Source organism: Bacillus rossius, chromosome 11 (assembly GCF_032445375.1).
Source record: "Bacillus rossius redtenbacheri isolate Brsri chromosome 11, Brsri_v3, whole genome shotgun sequence".
In the NCBI taxonomy this organism is placed as follows: domain Eukaryota; kingdom Metazoa; phylum Arthropoda; class Insecta; order Phasmatodea; family Bacillidae; genus Bacillus; species Bacillus rossius.
Genome location: NC_086338.1, coordinates 22,128,950 through 22,148,496, shown reverse-complemented (window position 1 = coordinate 22,148,496; position 19,547 = coordinate 22,128,950). Strand labels below are relative to the sequence as shown.

The 19,547-nt window shown below is 37.4% G+C and overlaps 1 protein-coding gene across 5 annotated transcripts in view; it reads left to right on the top strand.

Moving 5' to 3' along the window:
• LOC134536692 (ribonuclease P protein subunit p25-like protein) overlaps nt 1-16,039 on the top strand; it is a 444,926-nt gene extending 428,887 nt beyond the window's left edge. For all 5 annotated transcript variants that reach the window (XM_063376550.1, XM_063376551.1, XM_063376549.1 and 2 more), the window contains 3 exons: nt 10,552-10,730; nt 13,751-13,867; nt 15,812-16,039. In XM_063376550.1, the coding sequence (XP_063232620.1) occupies nt 10,552-10,730; nt 13,751-13,867; nt 15,812-15,977 (462 nt within the window). In that variant the 3' untranslated portion in view covers nt 15,978-16,039. The remainder of the gene's footprint in view (nt 1-10,551; nt 10,731-13,750; nt 13,868-15,811) is intronic.
• The last annotated feature ends 3,508 nt before the right edge of the window (nt 16,040-19,547 follow it).

Sequence of the window (19,547 nt, the reverse complement as noted above, 5' to 3'; positions counted from 1 at the left end):
CTTTGCTGCAAAACTTACACCTGTGTCCTTTCGATACAGCGATAGACACCGAATCAGGATTCATATTAGTTACTGTGACTAATGTTAGATACAAACAGACAGTTTTCCAATTGGAACCATTACTTAAATATATATTTTTTTTTAAATATTTCTTAAGCGACAGTTAAGTTATCTCATGCAAAGGTACTTGTTGTAAGTAGTTCTGCTTTTCAACAACAGATGACACCATGTATTGCTAGCACAAGCGGGCTTGTGAACTCTTTTGCTTAAGCAGGATTAAATTTGGACTTTTTAAAAAAAAAATTGGTAATTTATGATGTTTATAAACGACATAATCCCTGATGGTTTTCTCTGAGTGCTTCTATTTTATTTTTATTAGGTGGAATTTAAAAAAAATCATTATTCAGTCAAATAATAATATATACCCAGAGAAATCTGAGAAACACTAACTGGAAGAACAAACTACCTTCTCCTTGGAGTCTAGCGATGCCATCCCTCTATTGCGATCGTTAGTAAAAATCCTGCATCCCGCATGAAAGAAAGAAATATTATTTACCTGCAAGCAATACGTGGTGTCATCTGTTGTTGAAAAGCAGAACTACTTACAACAAGTACCTTTGCATAAGATAACTTAACTGTCGCTTAAGAAATATTAAAAAAAAATATATTTAAGTAATGGTTCCAATTGGAAAACTGTCTGTTTGTATCTAACATTAGTCACAGTAACTAATATGAATCCTGATTCGGTGTCTGTCGCTGTATCGAAAGGACACAGGTGTAAGTTTTGCAGCAAAGAATTTATCTTGAGAAAGAATGGAAGCCAACACCAGAAGAATGACTGTGTTAAAATTCCACTACGCAATATGATAAGTTGCGTTCGATGTAACAAGTCGTTTACGCGGAGAGAGAGCTTAAAAAGACATGATAGAACTTGTAACGTTAAGCCTGCGTACAAGCCAGAGTACAACGATGGATCTACTAGACTAAGGAATAGTGATCTGCATTACGACAATAATTTTCCTTGTCTTGAGAGAGATTATGTTCGTGGCTCTTCCGATCTCGACGAAGAACTTAAATTGAAGGATGATGATGATTTATGGAAGAATGAAGACAATGGAAGAATCCTTATCGTGAAAAGTGAGAATACATTCCAGCCGAATTCAAGTAGATCTTTCTTACTTTGTAAAAATGATGGACTCCTAAAAAGGAAGCATGAAGACGATAATGGCACTTCGACATCATCGATTTCGAATTTATATGGTAATCTGGGTGAAGAGGATGTCTTCTACAGTGATTGTAACAGTTACTCTGAGGCTGTTGACAAAAGCATTGACTGTGATGAAGCTTCTAAAGCTGACAAGATCGAAGAATGTAACGGTTTCCTGAGACCGAAACGATGGAAACGCCGTGTTATAATAAATAAATCTGATAACGCTTATTATGATCACTGGGACGATTGTGACATTAAAAGTATTTATAATAAACAAGCAAGTGAGATGGTGGTAGAAGAGATTGATTACACATCGTGGAAAGATCCAAACTTATTGGTTGACCGGCTAAGACTTCTACATGGCTAACTTTGTGCAGGAAACTATTCGTGCATAAAAGAAATATCCTTCATACTCGAAGAACTGAGGAAAGCTGGCTACATACAATAATGGCTTATTTTACTTCTATTTGTATAATCTTAAGAAATAAATTAAATATTAAAAGTAAAAATTTAATGTTTTTATTTCTTGCATTATGATTTCTAACTAAGACTTAGTTATCGTAACTTGTGTTACCAAATGTGCTGCCTTTTTGATGGTGCTTCCAAAATGTGCTGCCTTTTTTGATTGTGCTTCCAAAATGTGCTGCCTTTTTGATGGTGCTTCCAAAATGTGCTTCCTTCTTTTGTTGATGGTGCTTCCAAATGTGCTGCCTTTTTTGATTGTGCTTCCAAAATGGGCTGCCTTTTTGATGGTGCTTCCAAAATGTGCTTCCTTCTTTTGTTGATTGTGCTTCCAAATGTGCTGCCTTTAATGATTGTGCTTTCAAAATGTGCTGCCTTTTTTGATTGTGCTTCCAAAATGTGCTGCCTTTTTGATGGTGCTTCCAAAATGTGCTTCCTTTTTGTTGATGGTGCTTCCAAATGTGTTGCCTTTATTGATTGTGCTTCCAAAATGTGCTGCTTTATGTTGATGGTGCTTCCAAAATGTGCTTCCTTTTTGTTGATGGTGTTTCCAAAAGTGCTTCCTTTTTATTGATGGTGCTTCCAAATCTGCTCTCTTTATTGATTGTGCTTCCAAAATGTGCTGCCTTTACGTTTATGGTGCTTCCAAAATGTGCTTCCTTTTTGTTGATGGTGTTTACAAATGTGCTGCCTTTTTTGATTGTGCTGCCTTTTCGTTGATGGTGCTTCCATTTGTTGATTGCGCGTAGTAAAATATGTAGTGACTGAATATTTACTAGTTCAAAACCTCTTGGTGTTACTAAAATATTTTTCAAGGTCGCTTGGTCCTTTAGTATGTATTAAAATTTCATGATGGTCTAAATGACTGTTATTATCTAAAGACGAAGAAGGTCCTGCGGTCCTGAAATGACTAGCCTATACGTCTGATATTGTCATGACTCGGTCTCATGGTCCATAGACAATTGGCCTGTATGTGTGGCTTTGTACATGAACGATTGATAGGTTATTCAGATTATCGAAAAATTATACTTTCATGTAAGGCATAGCGGTACAGTATTTAATTCGTTGGTCAGGTTTATTGTCTTGAGTTGTTTTTCGTAGAGTGAATGATTAATAAATACCACGAAAGGTAATGGAAAATAAAATATTAAATATATTTAATATTTAGTTACACCTGACACTGGTCAAGCAGTGCGTTCATTACTTTTGGAACTATTAAGCAAAGTATAATGTTATTTATATCAATTTTCTCTTTATTATGTATTTCAGAGTATATTATACTCTATGTAACTTGGATGTCCAGGTCCGATCTCAAGACACAATGCTTAGGGCTTGGATGGTTGATCACCGTGTTGGAATGTTGGAGGTCGCCAGCAAGGCGGGGGACAACAACGGAAGCAACGGTACATGTGACTGGACTGGAGGGTGGTCCTAGCGGAATAAATTGAGGTCAACACCCTAGACACAGCAGTCAACACATAGTCGTGTGGGTATAGAGCTGCTGCTACAAATTCAAGCAAATGCTGTTCGTTCCAACTGCAAAGTACGCGGAAGTAACGCCCGGATTCCGCCGTGTGCACTACGTCACCGAGGATGGTTACTTCCAACTAGAGGTCTGCAACTTCGGTCATCACTGCACCAGTGATTGTGACGAGGAGGCTCCGGACATCATCGAGACATCCTGCAACAAGGTAGATTGTGTCGTCTATTATCTAAGACCTGACAGTACATTACCGGCTTAGTCTCGTCTCGACCACCATGACGAAATGTGTAAACCTCCAAGGCTTCTCTAGTCAGTATGGATTTATTATCAAGGAACTTAGCATTGCAGATGAAGAAGGAAATGTAATAACACACCATGTGTGGTAATTATTTTTAGCCGAAGTGATAATTTAATAAAACACGTAAAAATTAAATTTAAGGTTTTTTTTCTAATGTGTCAACAAATCAATGATAGGATGGATTTGTATGTAGAACTAGAAGTTAACCACATCTCTTGAAGAACACTGCATGGTATATAATGAATGACTCTTGGGCTCAAGAAACTATACTATAGGTGGAAAGGATGATGCGGTTCCTAAGATTAAATGAAAGGAACTTTGTTGATTTTTTTTTCTGTATACTACGATGATTTAATTGTGTTTGGGATGATGGGTTGAAGGATTAAATAATAAAACTGGACACACAGGCTTTTAAAGAAAACGAGAATGGAACTAACCATGTCTACAGAACAATAGAGAATAATGTAAAGCTCACAAGATCATAGATTGTGGTAAATCTCTGACAACTGAAATGCGGAAACGATATCATAAAATGAGTGATATTGATGCAGCTCATGATAATATTGATGACAGCTACGATGATGATGATGATGATAACTTTGCGTCTGTGATAGTGACACGGATGCGTGGATTTTAAGACTAACAATAACAAATATGTAAAGAAGATGGAAGCTGTAGCACATGAGACCAATTGTTCATCGAGAGACAATCCAAATGATTGATGAATAGACTAAAACTTCTACTTGGTTCGCGAAATGCTGAAAATTTATACGTCCTCAAAGAAACATGAACTAAGAAATTCGAGGTTTATATAATAAAACCTACTTTTTTTGATCTGATGTGTATTAATGGGTATAAATATACAATTTAATATGAGTTTTATTAAATATCTTTCTTACATATGTACTTTCAAGCTCTTGACGTCTACAGTGTACATAAAGTATATAAAATATTTACGTACTGGTTCTTCGTTTACCATGTATATTTTGCATTTTAAAATATGATTTTATTAAAGAAAAATGACTGAAATGTTGTGTGTTAGAAACCATAAGTCCGTCTATAACTGGTGTGATTTATAATACTGTGAAATTTTGAGGATAGTATGACCAATAGGATGTTAATATGATGATGTGACATTGGCTTGCTACTTCGCTTGAATGAAATTTAAATGTTAACTTTGTGATGAATACTGCAAGTGCGTGCATTGTGTGTCCATTTCATATGTCGAATTTGCTTCCATTTGTGCTGCCTTTTTTGTTGAGTGGGCTTCTATTTTTAATGTAGTTTTGACTCGAGTATTATTGTTGATGGTTCTTGATTTGACTAGCGTATTATTCCATCCTGTGCATGTATATAAGCGAGTCCTAGACAGCAGGATGCTCAGTTTGTTACTGACGTTATCGGTGTAAGGATCGCCTAGTTTGTTTCTTCTGGTGCATAAGTCGCGTAATTACCTGTTCTTGTGAACTCGATGGCATCTTTACCGACTTTAACGTCGAACTTGATGGAGGATGTACCATCGTCTACAGGAACCCTAACGTCAACGGCGACGAGGAAGGAGCAGATCTCGACGGCAACGACTCTGACAACACTGGAGGAGACTTCAACAGTCGTGGTACCACCAGCAGAAGAGAATTTAATGCCGGTGGTGCTGGCTACACAGGAAAACACGACGAACTTCGTTTCAGCCTCAATGGAGACTTCAATGGCTGGTGATTCAACAACTAACGGACATCGGTGTTGTTACTGTGACAAGATTTTCACAAACAACAGCAATGCTCGACGACACGAAAAGAGAGAATGTGTTAAGAACCTTTATCGTAAAATGATTGTTTGTGAGAAATGCCATAAGCAGTTTGCCAGAAAAGATAATATGAAAATGCACATGAAGACATGCAAAGGTCCTGCTGTTCGGCAGAAAGTAAAGGTTTCTATTCAGCAACGATGCATTGATGTTCATAAGAGTATGCCTGGAGATGTCGCAACTGCGGCAACGTCAGTATCTGGATCGGGTCTGAAAGGCTCGTCTTCATCAGCAATGTATCCTTGCAGCTACTGCGATATCTCGTTCACTTTTTCTCATGTAGCACGAAGACATGAGAGGAGTAAATGCAAGAAGAATCCATCTCGCATAAAGTTCCGCTGTGATGAGTGTCATGAATGGTTTACACGTATTGATAGTTTGCGACGGCATGTGAAAAAATGCAACGGTAAAGTCCGTGTGTCTACTGAAGAACTACCTGTAGAAATTTCGACTCTTCGCTTTAGATTGGAGACTCGTAAGCGTACAAGCAAGAAAACCAATGTGCAGCAACCGATTGCTATAACGTCTGGACATGAAAATAAACCTAATACTGTGTTCGGTGCATTACAAGTGAATGATAATGGGTTCTACTTGGCGCAGTCTGCATTTCGTGGAAAATTGAAAGATTACTATTATCTAAATACGTTAGGTGAGTCAAAAGACATTTGTAATTTTCTTGTTGATATCAGAGAGGACATAATCTATCAGCTTACTGATGATGTAGCAACAAACGGTCCATCAAAATATAACTTGTTTTTGGACTGTATATATGGAAAGCCGTATCCATTCGAAGACGAAGTGAGGAAGTGTGCATTCAAGACATCGGCTGCAGTAATTTACAGTTCTGACGATGTGAAGCAAACTGTTAAAAACGGTATCCAGAAACTCTGTCAAGAAGAGGAGGACTATGTCTGTAAAGGTTCTGGTTGGTCTCTGTCTAGTATAAACCGATTGGAGCTAAGAATTAGTCATTTCACGCCTATGCAGGGCTTTCGCAAGTGATCCTGTAGTAAAATATAGATTTTGTAATAAAATTTATTTTGTGAAAGAATTTGCGATGTTTTATTTACGAACCTGTTACTATTATGTTAAATTGTTGTTATATTTATTTTTTCTTCAGCATCCAGAATCGTACCATGGACCTTAGTCGATCTAATTAATCATTTTATTGGTTGCAAAATTTATTTAATGAGTTTTGAACTTTTTCCTGAATTTCTAGCATTGAAATTACGAATTTCCAAGATGGCGGACATGATGGCTTATAAGATGATGGTTGTAGAGGATTTTAAGCCTCTTTAAGAATTTTGAACATGGTTTATTGAAATTATTATTTTTTTACATAAAATTAAACATTATTGCATCGATCGAGTATCGAACCAAGGACAGGAACTGATCGAAATAATAAGTAAATTAATGAGTCATTTATTTAATGAATTATGGATTTTTTCCCGAATTTCTAGCTAAATAATTACACGATTCCAAGATGGCTGCCATAACGAAACATGCAACATTAATAGGATCCAATATGGCGGTCATAATGTAAAGTGTAACGATAACATCGTACTCAACCGAGATGGTGGGCGTAACGAAACATGCAACAATTAAATATAATCCAAGATGGCGACAATAACGATATGTTCAACAGTGGTTTTAAGTAATAATTTATTTAATTTTTATTATTTAATTCGATTAGTTATTTTTTTAATGATTTTTAATTTTTTCCCGTTTTTCTAACATAAAAATTATTGATTTTCAAGATGGCGGACATGACATCATACTACCTGACGATAAATATACTATGAACAAAGTGGTGGGAGTCAGTCTGCCAGCAGCCACCAAGAGGGAAGGTTTGGACGCCATTTTTATTTTTGCACTCGTCGGGTTCGAACCGAGGACTCATATTTTTATAATTTTTTTTTAATTGAGTGGCTAGCTCAAATGATTATTAAGCTGCTTTTAGGATTTTGGGTTTTTTCTAAGGCAAAACACCTTTTGAGGTTTTTCGAAATCCTAATTTTTCTTCGAAACGGGAATTTTTCCCTCGAAAACGGGAAATTTTTCCTCAAAACGGGAATTTTTGAGTCATTTTGAGTCATTTTTAAGGAATTTTAGGGAATTTTTGAGTCCAAGATGGCCGCCGATGACGCCATCCAAGATGGCCGCCGGATCCTGGATCCTGCGCCTGTCCCAGAATCGGCTATATCCATCTACTAATAGCTACTTGGAGATAAAATATACAATGGACCCTGGAGGTTTGCGAGCAGAAAAAAAAACACTGAATTACAAAAGTCTCCGTTAAACTGTTTCGTAAATAATTATATATACATTATTATTGTTTAGTACAACGTGAGTACATATCAGACTTTTCATTCATTCATATCATACCTTAAATTACCTTACCACACCCTATCATTATCAACCATTTAAGTGCACTCATTCAAAGGACACCATGTATTCGTGGAGACTATCAGCCACATGTGGCAACACTGGAGCTTCTCGCCGCACGAGGAGGGAAAAGCATCAGGATCGCACTGTTGCCACATGGGCCGTGTTCATGTGAGGCATATACCAGAATCGAACCAGGATACCATACTACGAAAGCTGACACTATAAAAGTAGTATTATTTGGTTCCTCCTGGGACACGGGTTCTGGGTGTGGTGCCTGGTGCCGGTCCACCATCCTGAATTTTGACTTCACGGCGGCCATATTAGATGACCTTGACCTTGTTGGTGTGAGGCAGCGGGATGCGGTGAAACGAACAGGTGGCGCAGTGGTAGGACTCAGAGATGTGGGTTCCAGTTCCTGCCTGTTCACGAGGGCGCAACTAACCAGCTCTGAAGTACAGAGACAGGGTTCGTTATTCAATCTTTTTCATGAGATTTTTGCAGCTGAACTCGTACAAATATTATTTCTTGAGTATAGCATATTTAATTTGATTTTGAATTATTAATATTAGTGTGGTTTTTTAAATTGCATAACAAATTACAATAGTATAATAGTAAAATTGTAGTGACTGTAGCTAAAAATTTGATGCAGGGTGAGATTTTTAAATCTATTAAGAAAAAAGCCTACTTCTCGAAAATAATATACCATTTTTTTCTATAAACCTATTAGATATTTTTTTTCTTTTCGGATTGATATTGACCTTTGGGACATTCATACTTTGTATAACGATACATGTATTCAGTAATTTATTCTATTATTATTCCTTTGTGCAATACAATAATAAGCAAAAGCAAGAACAGCGTCTATTACAAAATCAAACGGTACAGTAGTTCGTAAAGGTAATGGAAAAATTTCTAACTTAAGCGCTTTGCTGCTTGTTTTTCCACTTTTTTTTTGGGGGGGGGGGACTTAATCTCTCCACCCCCCCCCCCCCCCCGAATACGCCCTTGTCTTGTTTTGGTTTCATTTGCCCCCTACTTTTCCCTAAATTACCCCAGGCGAAGTCTGGGATGGTTGTGTTACTCCACTGAAGTTAGTGTAAGTTTACACCTACCTTTGTTGATGTATTTTTTCTCTTATAAAATAAAGACCATTTTGGTTTGTACTTTTTCCAAACTTATTATTTTAGCTAATAGTTGTTACTGAACAATGTGTACTTTCAAGTGATTTTAAATTATATCACCTTTAATTGTAACAATTCTTACATTCTGAGTGAATATGAGGAGTATCTAACTCATGGCCTTTTGGTTTTTAGTCCACTGTTTAACCAGTTTACCATCGTGCACACTAATATTTATTTTAGGCTTTAGTTATCCTGATCACTGGCCGAGATACAAACCATGGACGGAAATATATCGCGCCAGTTATTATTTTATAAGTGAATATTTTGATGTGTTTTAGAATTTCTTCCGAATTTATAGATCAACAAATAAAAATTTCCACGAGGATCCTCAAATGTCAAGATGGCGGGCACCTCAGTAATAATAAATTAATACTGTTCTCTGCCGGGTAAACTTTAATCTAACATGTCGGTTTTGCACTCTATCAGATGAAAACAAGATAGCGGACATGATGTTATACTAGATGGCTCTATATATTTACCTAACCATAAGTGGTGGGAGTCAGTCTACGGGTGGCTTCCGTGGAGGAAGGATCTGTCTAATTTTTATTTTTTTTGCCCTCGTCGGGTTCGAACCAAGGACGTAAGTCCATGTATTGAATAATATTTTGTTAATTTTTGATAATTTTTTTATAAATTTTAAATATTTTCCTATTAAAATCGGATAATAATTACCGTTTTACAAGATGGCATACATAAAGAAAAAAGCAACGGTGTTTTTAAAAATAAATTTTGATTACTTAAATTTAAAAAAAATCATACACATTTTGTAACTTTAAAATTATGGATATTCAAGATGGCGGCCACAACGAAATGTGCAACAGTATTTTTAAATATTTATATTATTAATTTATTTATGAATTTTACCATTTTTCCCGATTTTCTAACATAAAAATTACTAACTTTTAAGATGGCGGCCATAACGAAATGTGAAACAGTGTTTTTAAAGTTATGTTATAAAATAAAAAACTTTTTTATAAATTAATTTTTTTTACAATTTTCTAGCATAAAAATTATGGATTTCCAATATGGCGGCCATTACGAAATATGCAACAGTGTTTTTAAATATTTTTAATTAATTTAAAATTGTATGAATTTTAAACATTTTCCCGAATTTCTAGCATAAAATTTATGGATTTTCAAGATGGCAGCCATCACGAAATTTGCAATTGTGACATCATCTTTCAAAATGGTGGAAAGTTCTAGAAAATTAAATGGCGTAATTAAAATTTGCAGATCTAAAATGTCCGCCGTGACGTGACAAATCCAAGATGGCAGTCGGCTCCGGCTCCACAGCCAGAAGCCAGTGCCAGGAGCTCCCAGATTATACTACTCTAGCCCATTAAAGATTGCAATAATATTTCCAAAATGATATATTTGTAACCTTATGTGCAAATTTGCTGTTATATTTTCATACTGTTTTAGAATTTTTTTTCTTTTAAATTCCAGAAGAGATGTGTATGGAACCCCATGATATCGCAGTTCATCACAATTCATCGCAAATCATCACAATTAATCATGCATCATCACAATTAATCATACATCATTACAATTTATCACAATTCATACAAATTCATCACAAATCATTACAGATAATTACAATTCATCACTTATCATCACAATTATCGCAAATCATCACATGATCATCACAAAAATCACATGATCATAACAAATCATCACAGATGACTGCGTGTTGTGCTGCCACGCGCGCGAATGGCGGTGCCGCAGGTGGCGGGCGGCAGCAAGATGAGGAACGTGCTGGGGTACGCCATGAAGGTGTTCAAGGACGAGAAGAGCATCGTGTGGAGCGGCTCGGGCGCGGCCGTCGGCAAGACCGTCAGCTGCGCCGAGATCATGAAGCGCCGCTTCAAGAAGGTGCACCAGATCACCAAGATCTGCTACCGCAAGTGAGCTCCGCCCCGCTTGGTTCAGGGCGTTTTATATTTACCTTTAACATGGTTAAACGTGTGGACGTTTTGAGCGGCTCAACATTGACAAAATGAAAAAAATACACTCACTCACACACACACACACACATACATACACATATATATTGTGGCTTAGCTCAGCCGGGCCTCCGACAAATTACCACCTAAAACAAGATTATTACTAAGGGGGTTGAAAAACATGAAATGGTAGATCACTAGCATGAGGTACCCGAGACCTAGTCTGCTACCTATACAGGTAGTGTAGGGAAAGTTTCACGAACTGAAAGGTAACATAATTAAACAATTCAGACACAGATTTATTATTTACCAAAAATAATGTTCACAAAATGAACTATAAATAAATTCTAATAAATTATAATCAACATAAAAACATGATACAATAATAACTTATAAACATGGCCGCTCTCCCTTCGCCGCAGCTCCGCTAAGAAATTGTCTACGCCCCCACCACTACATGTAAGTCTTCAACAAGTCATTGATCACCAAACAATTTTTTCCTAAGGCATAATTATGCTTAAAACCGTTCAAAAACTACATCTCCTACCCATCTTAAATTATTAAGTGCTGGACGAAGATCGCCCAGCCTGAAGTTCCGTCTCACGATCCATCACTACCAATCACTTACCCTCACTTCGTCGCAGTGTTACGGCCCCGTACCGACGTGGATCACCCGTCCAGAGAGGTCCCCCAGGCGAAAAAGCCCCGGTCCCTCCCTGGACGAGAGTTTTACCTCCCGAACGAGGTCACACCGAAAACACGAACACCGGGAAAAACTTAGCCACGAAAAAAAATGGCGGTCCCCCTCCCGCAAAGAAAACAAAAAACGTGAGGTAGACAATTCCTACTGCGCAGGCGCGGAGACTGCCCCTTCCCCTCTCGCGCTGCTAGCTAGTTTGTGCCTACGTTTCCAAACTCGGACGCCAGATGGCAACACCATGCAGGACAGAGTCCTCGAAACGAGTACACAAAAACTTCGCGTGGCAAAACGGACAAAAACGACAAACAAAATTTAGCGCAGTGCAGCGCAGCGGGTTTTCTAGAACAACGTGGTGCAACCTCTCAGCGGACCCTGGCCAGCGGCCCGCGAGAATTAGCAAACCACGCAGCCCCGCAAAAGATCGCGGTGCCTGCAAACTACAATCGCAGCAACCTATATTCCGCTATCCGTGTGTCGCAATCACCAGGCCAAGCATGGAAACGTGCACGTACACCAACACGTTAACCAGACGGGATACAAAAGTAAAATAAATTTAAAAAAAAGGTAAAGAAATTTTCAGACCGTGACAATATATATTTCTTGCTTTATTAACTGGCAGAGATGTATTTTTGACATTATGGTGCAGCATGGATAACGAGAACCAAATAGTAAAATAACTAAAATATTTTGGGTTAAAAGGTAATGCTGGTGGATAGGCGCTCGGTATGGTTAAAATTTCTTTCAGAAAATTTTACTTTATTTTATTTATCCTTTTGAACTCATAAATATTCTCAGGATTTTGATGGGCTGGATAAAATTAAATAATAGTTTGTTTTTTTTTAAAAAAAAGAAATTAAACGATACCACATAGTAGCCAGTAATATTGACTTTAAACCTAAAAATTTCCAGTTTTATATCTCATTTCATTCTAACTATCCATACTGCACGAAAATGTTAAAAATTAAACTTTGGCTGCTAATCATGCAAAAAGTATGCGCTATATAATTTTTTTTTTTTTTGTGAAATTCCAGGCACACAAAACGTCGGCAAGTTTAACCGTGTGGAGCTAAAATATGAAATAATGACCTGAAATAGGACAAACAGTCTTATCATTGTGTTGCTTCTCGGAAACTATTTCAGAATCGTTTTTATACAGTCATTTGGCCTCGTATCACGTTTTGGATATTGGTGGAAAGGATATCAGTACCTCTCCCATTTTGAATGTCCCTATTCAGAGCTGCTGCAGTTCGCAAGTGTTGACTTCAACAAGTGTAAAACAAAAAAAAAAATAGCGCTGAATCAAAATATTAGAAATTGAAAGATGAAGAGGAAGAAATCCGACAAAATTATTTGCTGCCGGGACCCTAATTTCTCCCGACGTGCATGAAATTATCATAATTATGATTAAAATTATATGAGAAAATTTGAGTTGATAAATTTATGCCTCAGATAATAGAAATGACAAAATACAAATAGTGTGTGGAACAAAGCGTTAATGTTTTGCATCCCATGCTGCACCCGCGAGAATGTGAAACAAGAGTTGAGGTGCAGATCCAGCTTTTCAGGCCACAGCTGCAGCCGTGTGGTTGCAGGGTGGAGGAGCACTGCAGACGTGTGTGGTTGTAGGGTGGAGGAGCACTGTAGACGTGTGTGGTTGCAGGGTGGAGGAGCACTACAGCCGTGTGGTTGCAGGGTGGAGGAGCACTGCAGACGTGTGTGGTTGCAGGGTGGAGCAGCACTGCAGACGTGTGTGGTTGCAGGGTGGAGAATCACTGCAGACGTGTGTGGTTGCAGGGCGGAGCACTGCAGCCGTGTGGTTGCAGGGCGGAGCACTGCAGCCGTGTTGTTGCATGGTGGAGGAGCACTGCAGATATGTGTGATGGCAGGGTGGAGGAGCACTGCAGACATGTGTGGTTGCAGGGTGGAGGAGCACTGCAGACATGTGTGGTTGCAGGGCGGAGCACTGCAGCCGTGTTGTTGCATGGTGGAGGAGCACTGCAGATATGTGTGGTTGCAGGGTGGAGGATCACTGCAGCTATGTGGTTGCAGGGTGGAGGAGCACTGCAGACGTGTGTGGTTGCAGGGTGGAGGAGCACTATAGACGTGTGTGGTTGCAGGGTGGAGGAGCACTGCAGCCATGTGGTTGCAGGGTGGAGGAGCACTGCAGACATGTGTGGTTGCAGGGTGGAGGAGCACTGGGAGCAGTGTGGTTGCATGGTGGAAGAGCACTGCAGCCTTGTGGTGTTGCAGGGTGGAGCACTGCAGACGTATGTGGTTGCAGGGTGGAGGAGCACTGGGAGCCGCTGCTGGAGGAGCTGGACCCCCTGGTGGTGGTCAGGGAGATACCCACCATCCACATCCTGCTCTGCAAGGACCAGCTCAACCCAGAGGAGCCCGGGTGAGTTCCCACGGCTCCAGCCAAGCCCTGCTTCACAATGCTTGCGCTCTGTTGGATTGCGGTGACTCATTCCTTCAAGCTTTTCATGACTGTTTGTAACTTCATGTAAACTAACACAAACATAATCATATCTGCATGGATTTATTTATGCCTCTTGGAAGCGTGTTTTCTGATACGCATATTTTCAAATCAGTGTAGTACAAACAACCCTTTTATTCAAGCACCACATAATTTTTTTAACTTCTTAACATCTTTAGAGGTTGAGAAGTTCATTAAAAAAAAAGTATTATTATTTAGACTTAATAATATGTCGAAAATTCTATAATTTTCGGTGACCTTTTTTTTTTTTGGGAACAATAATGGCTTTTGTGTCAGCAGACACCCTGTTAGATGGGTGTTCAATTGTTTATTTTATATTTTATACCAATGTCTTTATAGTTTTAATATAATATAAATAAAATTAATTTACAAATACATTGTAACTCATTTCAATGCATATCAGACTTTTTGGATATACTGTCAATAATTTCTGATCAGCCATCAAAAGTTTTTCTTCCAATTACTATGGCTCTCTTTTAAATGCTTAAAATTTAAATTTATTACCCAGAAAAACTTCTTGAAAGGGTAATTGTAGTGTGTTTTTTTTTTAGTTTTCAAGCAGTTTCAGGTTTATTTGTTCGTGCAAGTAAGTTATTGTAGTGTTTTAATACACACCTTTTTCCATCATCGTTGTTATTTGTTTACTGTCAGTACCCCCACAGGCCGGGTAACCTGGCCTGTGCAATATCTTTACATACATCTCCCTCTCTTACCTCATTATGACATAACACTGAACACAACACATCACTGCAGTTACTCTTTGCTAGTTTAAAGTCCTCTCTCATTTCAGTATGACATTACACTGAACAATACCCCACACATCACTGCAGTCACTCTAGCCTTCTTAACCAATTCTTCTCAATAAGACTATTAACTGAGGTCTTTTCACAGTTCTTAGACGGTGAGTTATCATGACTTCTTCCCTGGGATTACTTCTGATCCTTCTTGATGCTTGGTCTATCTTGCTGTCTTCTGGAAATCCATGAAATTTATTTATCTTTGGTAAAACTTCCAGTGCTCAAGTGTTATCTTGTTGGGAAAGGATCCCTTACATTCCTTAGGAGTATTTAATGTTCCTCCGGCATCTGGGTTCTGGGTGTGGAGCTGGTGACAGCGCCCGCCATTTTGGATTGTGTCGTCACGGTGTCATCTTGGATGACCTTAGCCTTTGACCTTCAAAATTTGCCAAAAATTGATCCAAAATTCGCCAAAACCTGCCAAAATTTCCAATGTTTTGGGAAAAAATTTTGCCAAAAAAACTTTTAACAATTTTAAAAATAAAAAAATTTATATTTCGAAAGAAAGTTCCCATTTGAGGGACAATTTTTCGTTTTAGTCTTTTTAAATGCCAACAACTTGAAAAATCCATAATGAGGCTTAAATTCCGTTTCTACAAGCCTCCCTAAGCCTCCAAGATCATGTCCTTGGCATTTTGGATGCCATGCCCGCCATTTTCAATTATTAAGTCACACCGGCTGCAAGTACGAAAAATTTTCGCGTTCTGCCTGAGCCGAGCGTGCAAGAACCGGCCAACCACCGTGCGAGAAAATCTTCTATAATATCAAACAGGTTAAGGCGGGCTTCTTAACTAATTGTTTCTGATTATATTTAAACAAATTATTTAAATTAAATTTGCAAAAAACTGTAAATAATATTTGAAAATTAAAAAGTATGCAATTTTTCATCAATGTTTTCTTATGACGTTATCACGTATAATTATCGTGCGTAAACCGACTTTGCAGACAACCCCCTTTTTTAATAAGTTTTATTTTCGTGTGGTGTTTCCGAATGGGATGTTAAGATGTGTTTGCAGTAGAGTAGTAATTGAAGTGATGTGGTGCGCAGGTACCAGGCGCCGGGGAACGCGGACGTGTTCTGGAGGGCCAAGGAGAGCGCGCAGGAGCCGAGGAGACGGCCCGGTCCGTCGGGCCGGAGGGGGGCCAAGCTGGCCCGCGGGGGGCCAGAGTCCCCCCAGCTCCCGGCCGAGAGAAACGCTGGCTGCACCCCGTGAGGCGGGAACCACCATATCCATTGCTGTATATAGTCTCTCTTTTATTAAATGAGCAATTCCAATTGTAATGCTTATTTCTCCCCTCCCTTGTTTTTTTATGTATACTTTTACTTTTATATTTATATTGTTTCTAAACTGTTTCGTGTTCCTTAAAGCCACTTAAAAGTAACTTTGTGCAAGTACTGTCAAAATACAGGACCCACTAATGATAACTACTGAAAAAGGCTGCCCTAAACAATACTATGTTATTTTGTTACTATTCATAGCCTCGGTACATAAGTGAAATGCTTGTGGCATCTTTTATTTGTCTATAAAATTATGAAATACTAGGTTACCAACTGCGTAAAAATGTTGTCACACTGTAAGAAATATGTGATAAATTCCAAACATCCTCAATTAGAGACAATATACACAATAAAATAATGCCAGGTCTAAATATTCTTTCATGCTTTAGAAAATCATTAAAACCATTGAAAATACAGATTTTTTTATATACAGTTTATTATTTACTATTTTAGTGTACCTTATTTAACATTGATAAAATTACACTTAGCTTCCTACTCCATTAGTTGATTCAGTGATACCAAGTGCCCTATTACATAGTTCCAAACTGAACCCATTTTATTTCCTTCGGGGTCAAATTTCCAAACTTAAATAATTTATTTTTTGAATTAAATTTATATTTACAAGTTTTATTATTTCATTTTTAATGGAAACTAATTGAGCAATAGGTAACGTTTAGCTTGTATAAAACCAAACAAACTAATGTTTTTTACCGCATTAAGTAATTAGGAATAAAAATAAAAATGGAGTAACATATTGGCAGATTTTATGTTTTAGTCATATCCAGTTTCTTAACTCTTTCTTAACTTTACAAAATCAAACTAACCAACATTTTACTCTGTAGAAATGAAATTTCAGAAAATGGTAATGAAGAATGTCTAGTTTCTGTATTTTTGTTGTTTGTACAGAATATTTTAACTTATGTTTGCTAAGTTTTAGATGTAAAATTATATATTAAATTTTTTTTTTTACTTTATGTATTAAATGCATGCTCAGTTACTTAGTCCTCATCTTTAGTAGAATCAATGATTAAAATTTTTTTATTGAAGTCACATCTTTAACAATGAAAGTATAAAAAAAAATCACTATTAAAAATGTTGAATTTTATTTTTGCAATGATTTTTACCTCTTGCTTTGTTTGCTTCTAGAAAATATTTTTGTTTAAAAACAAATTTTACTCAATTTTTACCCCCAAGTCATGTTTCGAAAACTGTAAAATTGCCTAAGTAACTCTTATATGTACGTTTATTTTTCTCAGCTTATCTCCTGCTGTACCGGATTGTAATATATTAATTATTATTCATAAAACCAATTTTACACCTCTTGAGGTGTTAAAATGTGGTAAATGGTGAAGAGGAGTTGGAGGATAGTTTGATTACTTATTATACCCAATATCTTAATTAAGTTTGGAGGTATGATATTTATCATAAAAATAATATTATTCCTTTTCACCCATTTAGGGAAGGGGGAATGCTAGATTGTATTAAAAAAATGTAGAAACCCCCTTATAATTATAAGGTGGGAAGAGGGATAAAAATTTGAGACTAATTTTACAGCCAGTATAGGGAAAACAATGTATAAGTACTTGGAATATTTTTTACTTTTTTTTTTTGTGCGTCATTCTCGTAAATTTGGGGCTACAAAAAAAATTAGTACATAGAATTTGACTTATGCCTGAGGCTTCTGGGCAGCGTCTGTCCCACCCGAGTGTTTGGGGAGGGGGAGGGAAGTGAAGCAGAACAGTTGTGGTGGTTGTCTTCTATGAGCGGTGTTCGATCGAGATTCCCCTGCACACATAGGCGTGCGCACGGTAGGTGCCACAGGTGCCTTGGCACCACCATTAGGGTTAACGTTATTTTGTTTTTTACAAGCAGAAATAATACATACTTACAAAAATCCGTATTATTTCCAAAAAAATATGTTTTCCAATCGTGTCGAGTTACAGATATGTGCTCATAACACTATGAATTATCAATCGAACCAACTATACACACGGAAACAAGCCAGTTGCAATTACTTGTGTTGTACACGCGGGCCGCGGCTACGAAACTTCTGAAATGTAAATACTTCTCATAGTTCTCCTCGAATTACATAGAATGCGCGCTCGGTGTCCACTGTTCACTCCACTCGGCAGGCGCACGGAATAATAGCCGCCGTCCGCCAGGGTTTATTTAAAAAAAGAGAGAGAGTTTAGATAGTTAAAAGGATATGCTTACTCGATGACTTATATGCAGTCGCCGACAAAACATTTTTGTTGTATTACAAAAGTTAAAACTTTTGCCCACTCTCATTTGTGTATTTTTATTATTTTAATATTTTACATATTTAAGGTATCTTACAAAAACTCCCTTGATTTGTTGATTTTAAAACTTAACATTTGAGAATGTTTTTTTCTAGCATTGATTTGGCGTCTTCAGAAAACATGTAAGTACGGTTTTTCAAAGCCACCAGCATGAATTCCGTGCAAACAATTTGTGCAGTTTACTTTAAGGCTCAACAAAGCTTAAAACTGTAAATAGTTTAGTAGTTTCCCTGGTGATTATAACGTTCAAAGCCATAATTTGTCATAAAAAATGTTAAAATTTTTACATCTGTGTATTTGATGTTTTGTTCGGAAACACCTTAAATAGCACCATTTTGCGCTTTCAAATCCAAATTTTTCCGGGGGAGGACCCCCCCACCCCCCGCTTTAGGCTCGCGGTCCGTGAATGACAGGGCTGTTGTGTAATCTGGCACCACCAATACTTAAGTCCTGCGCACGCCTATGCCTGCACACGATGTAGTGTGTTTGTAGTGTAAGCTAATTTCCATATATATATATAGTTGACAATTAAGCTTAATTAACGGCCTGCTAGTACAGTAATGTTCTTTTGGAAATCAATTAACGATTTAAAGTTTTTCAAAAAAAAATTACTTTTAGTAATTCCAAGATATATTTTATATATCTTATATATATAATATTTTAAAACGAATGTGAAAACTATTTGTGTAGTAATGGTGGGCGAATATCAATTCATAAAAATAACAGCATTTTCAGTGTTCTCAAGTCTGTTAGGTATAAGATCCTTATTTATGTTTCTGTAATGTTTTTGCCACCATTAAAATTAAAGAAAAAAATGCATCTGAATATATCACTAACTGAATTCTCATGGTTAAACACAACAGAATAAAATTTTACAAACAATAAAAAAATTTCTTTATACAAATTATAGTAAGAAGGAGACTCAAGAAGAGTGAATCTAGTGGCATCCTCTCAAATCTGTTAAAAAGTCGAGTTTAAGGTACTCAAACATCACGACACACTACAGTACCTAATTTTCATAAAATTTTATACATAAATTATGCTATGGGCACAGAGAAGTCTAATGCGCCGATTGAAGACAAGAAGGGATGTTCTACGTTTGTCCGCAGTCTTCTGACAACGGGACTGTGGCATGCGTAAGGCGAAATCTACAGAGGCATATTTTGTTTTGTTTGTGAGCGGCGGAACGGCAGTGATTTCCGCGC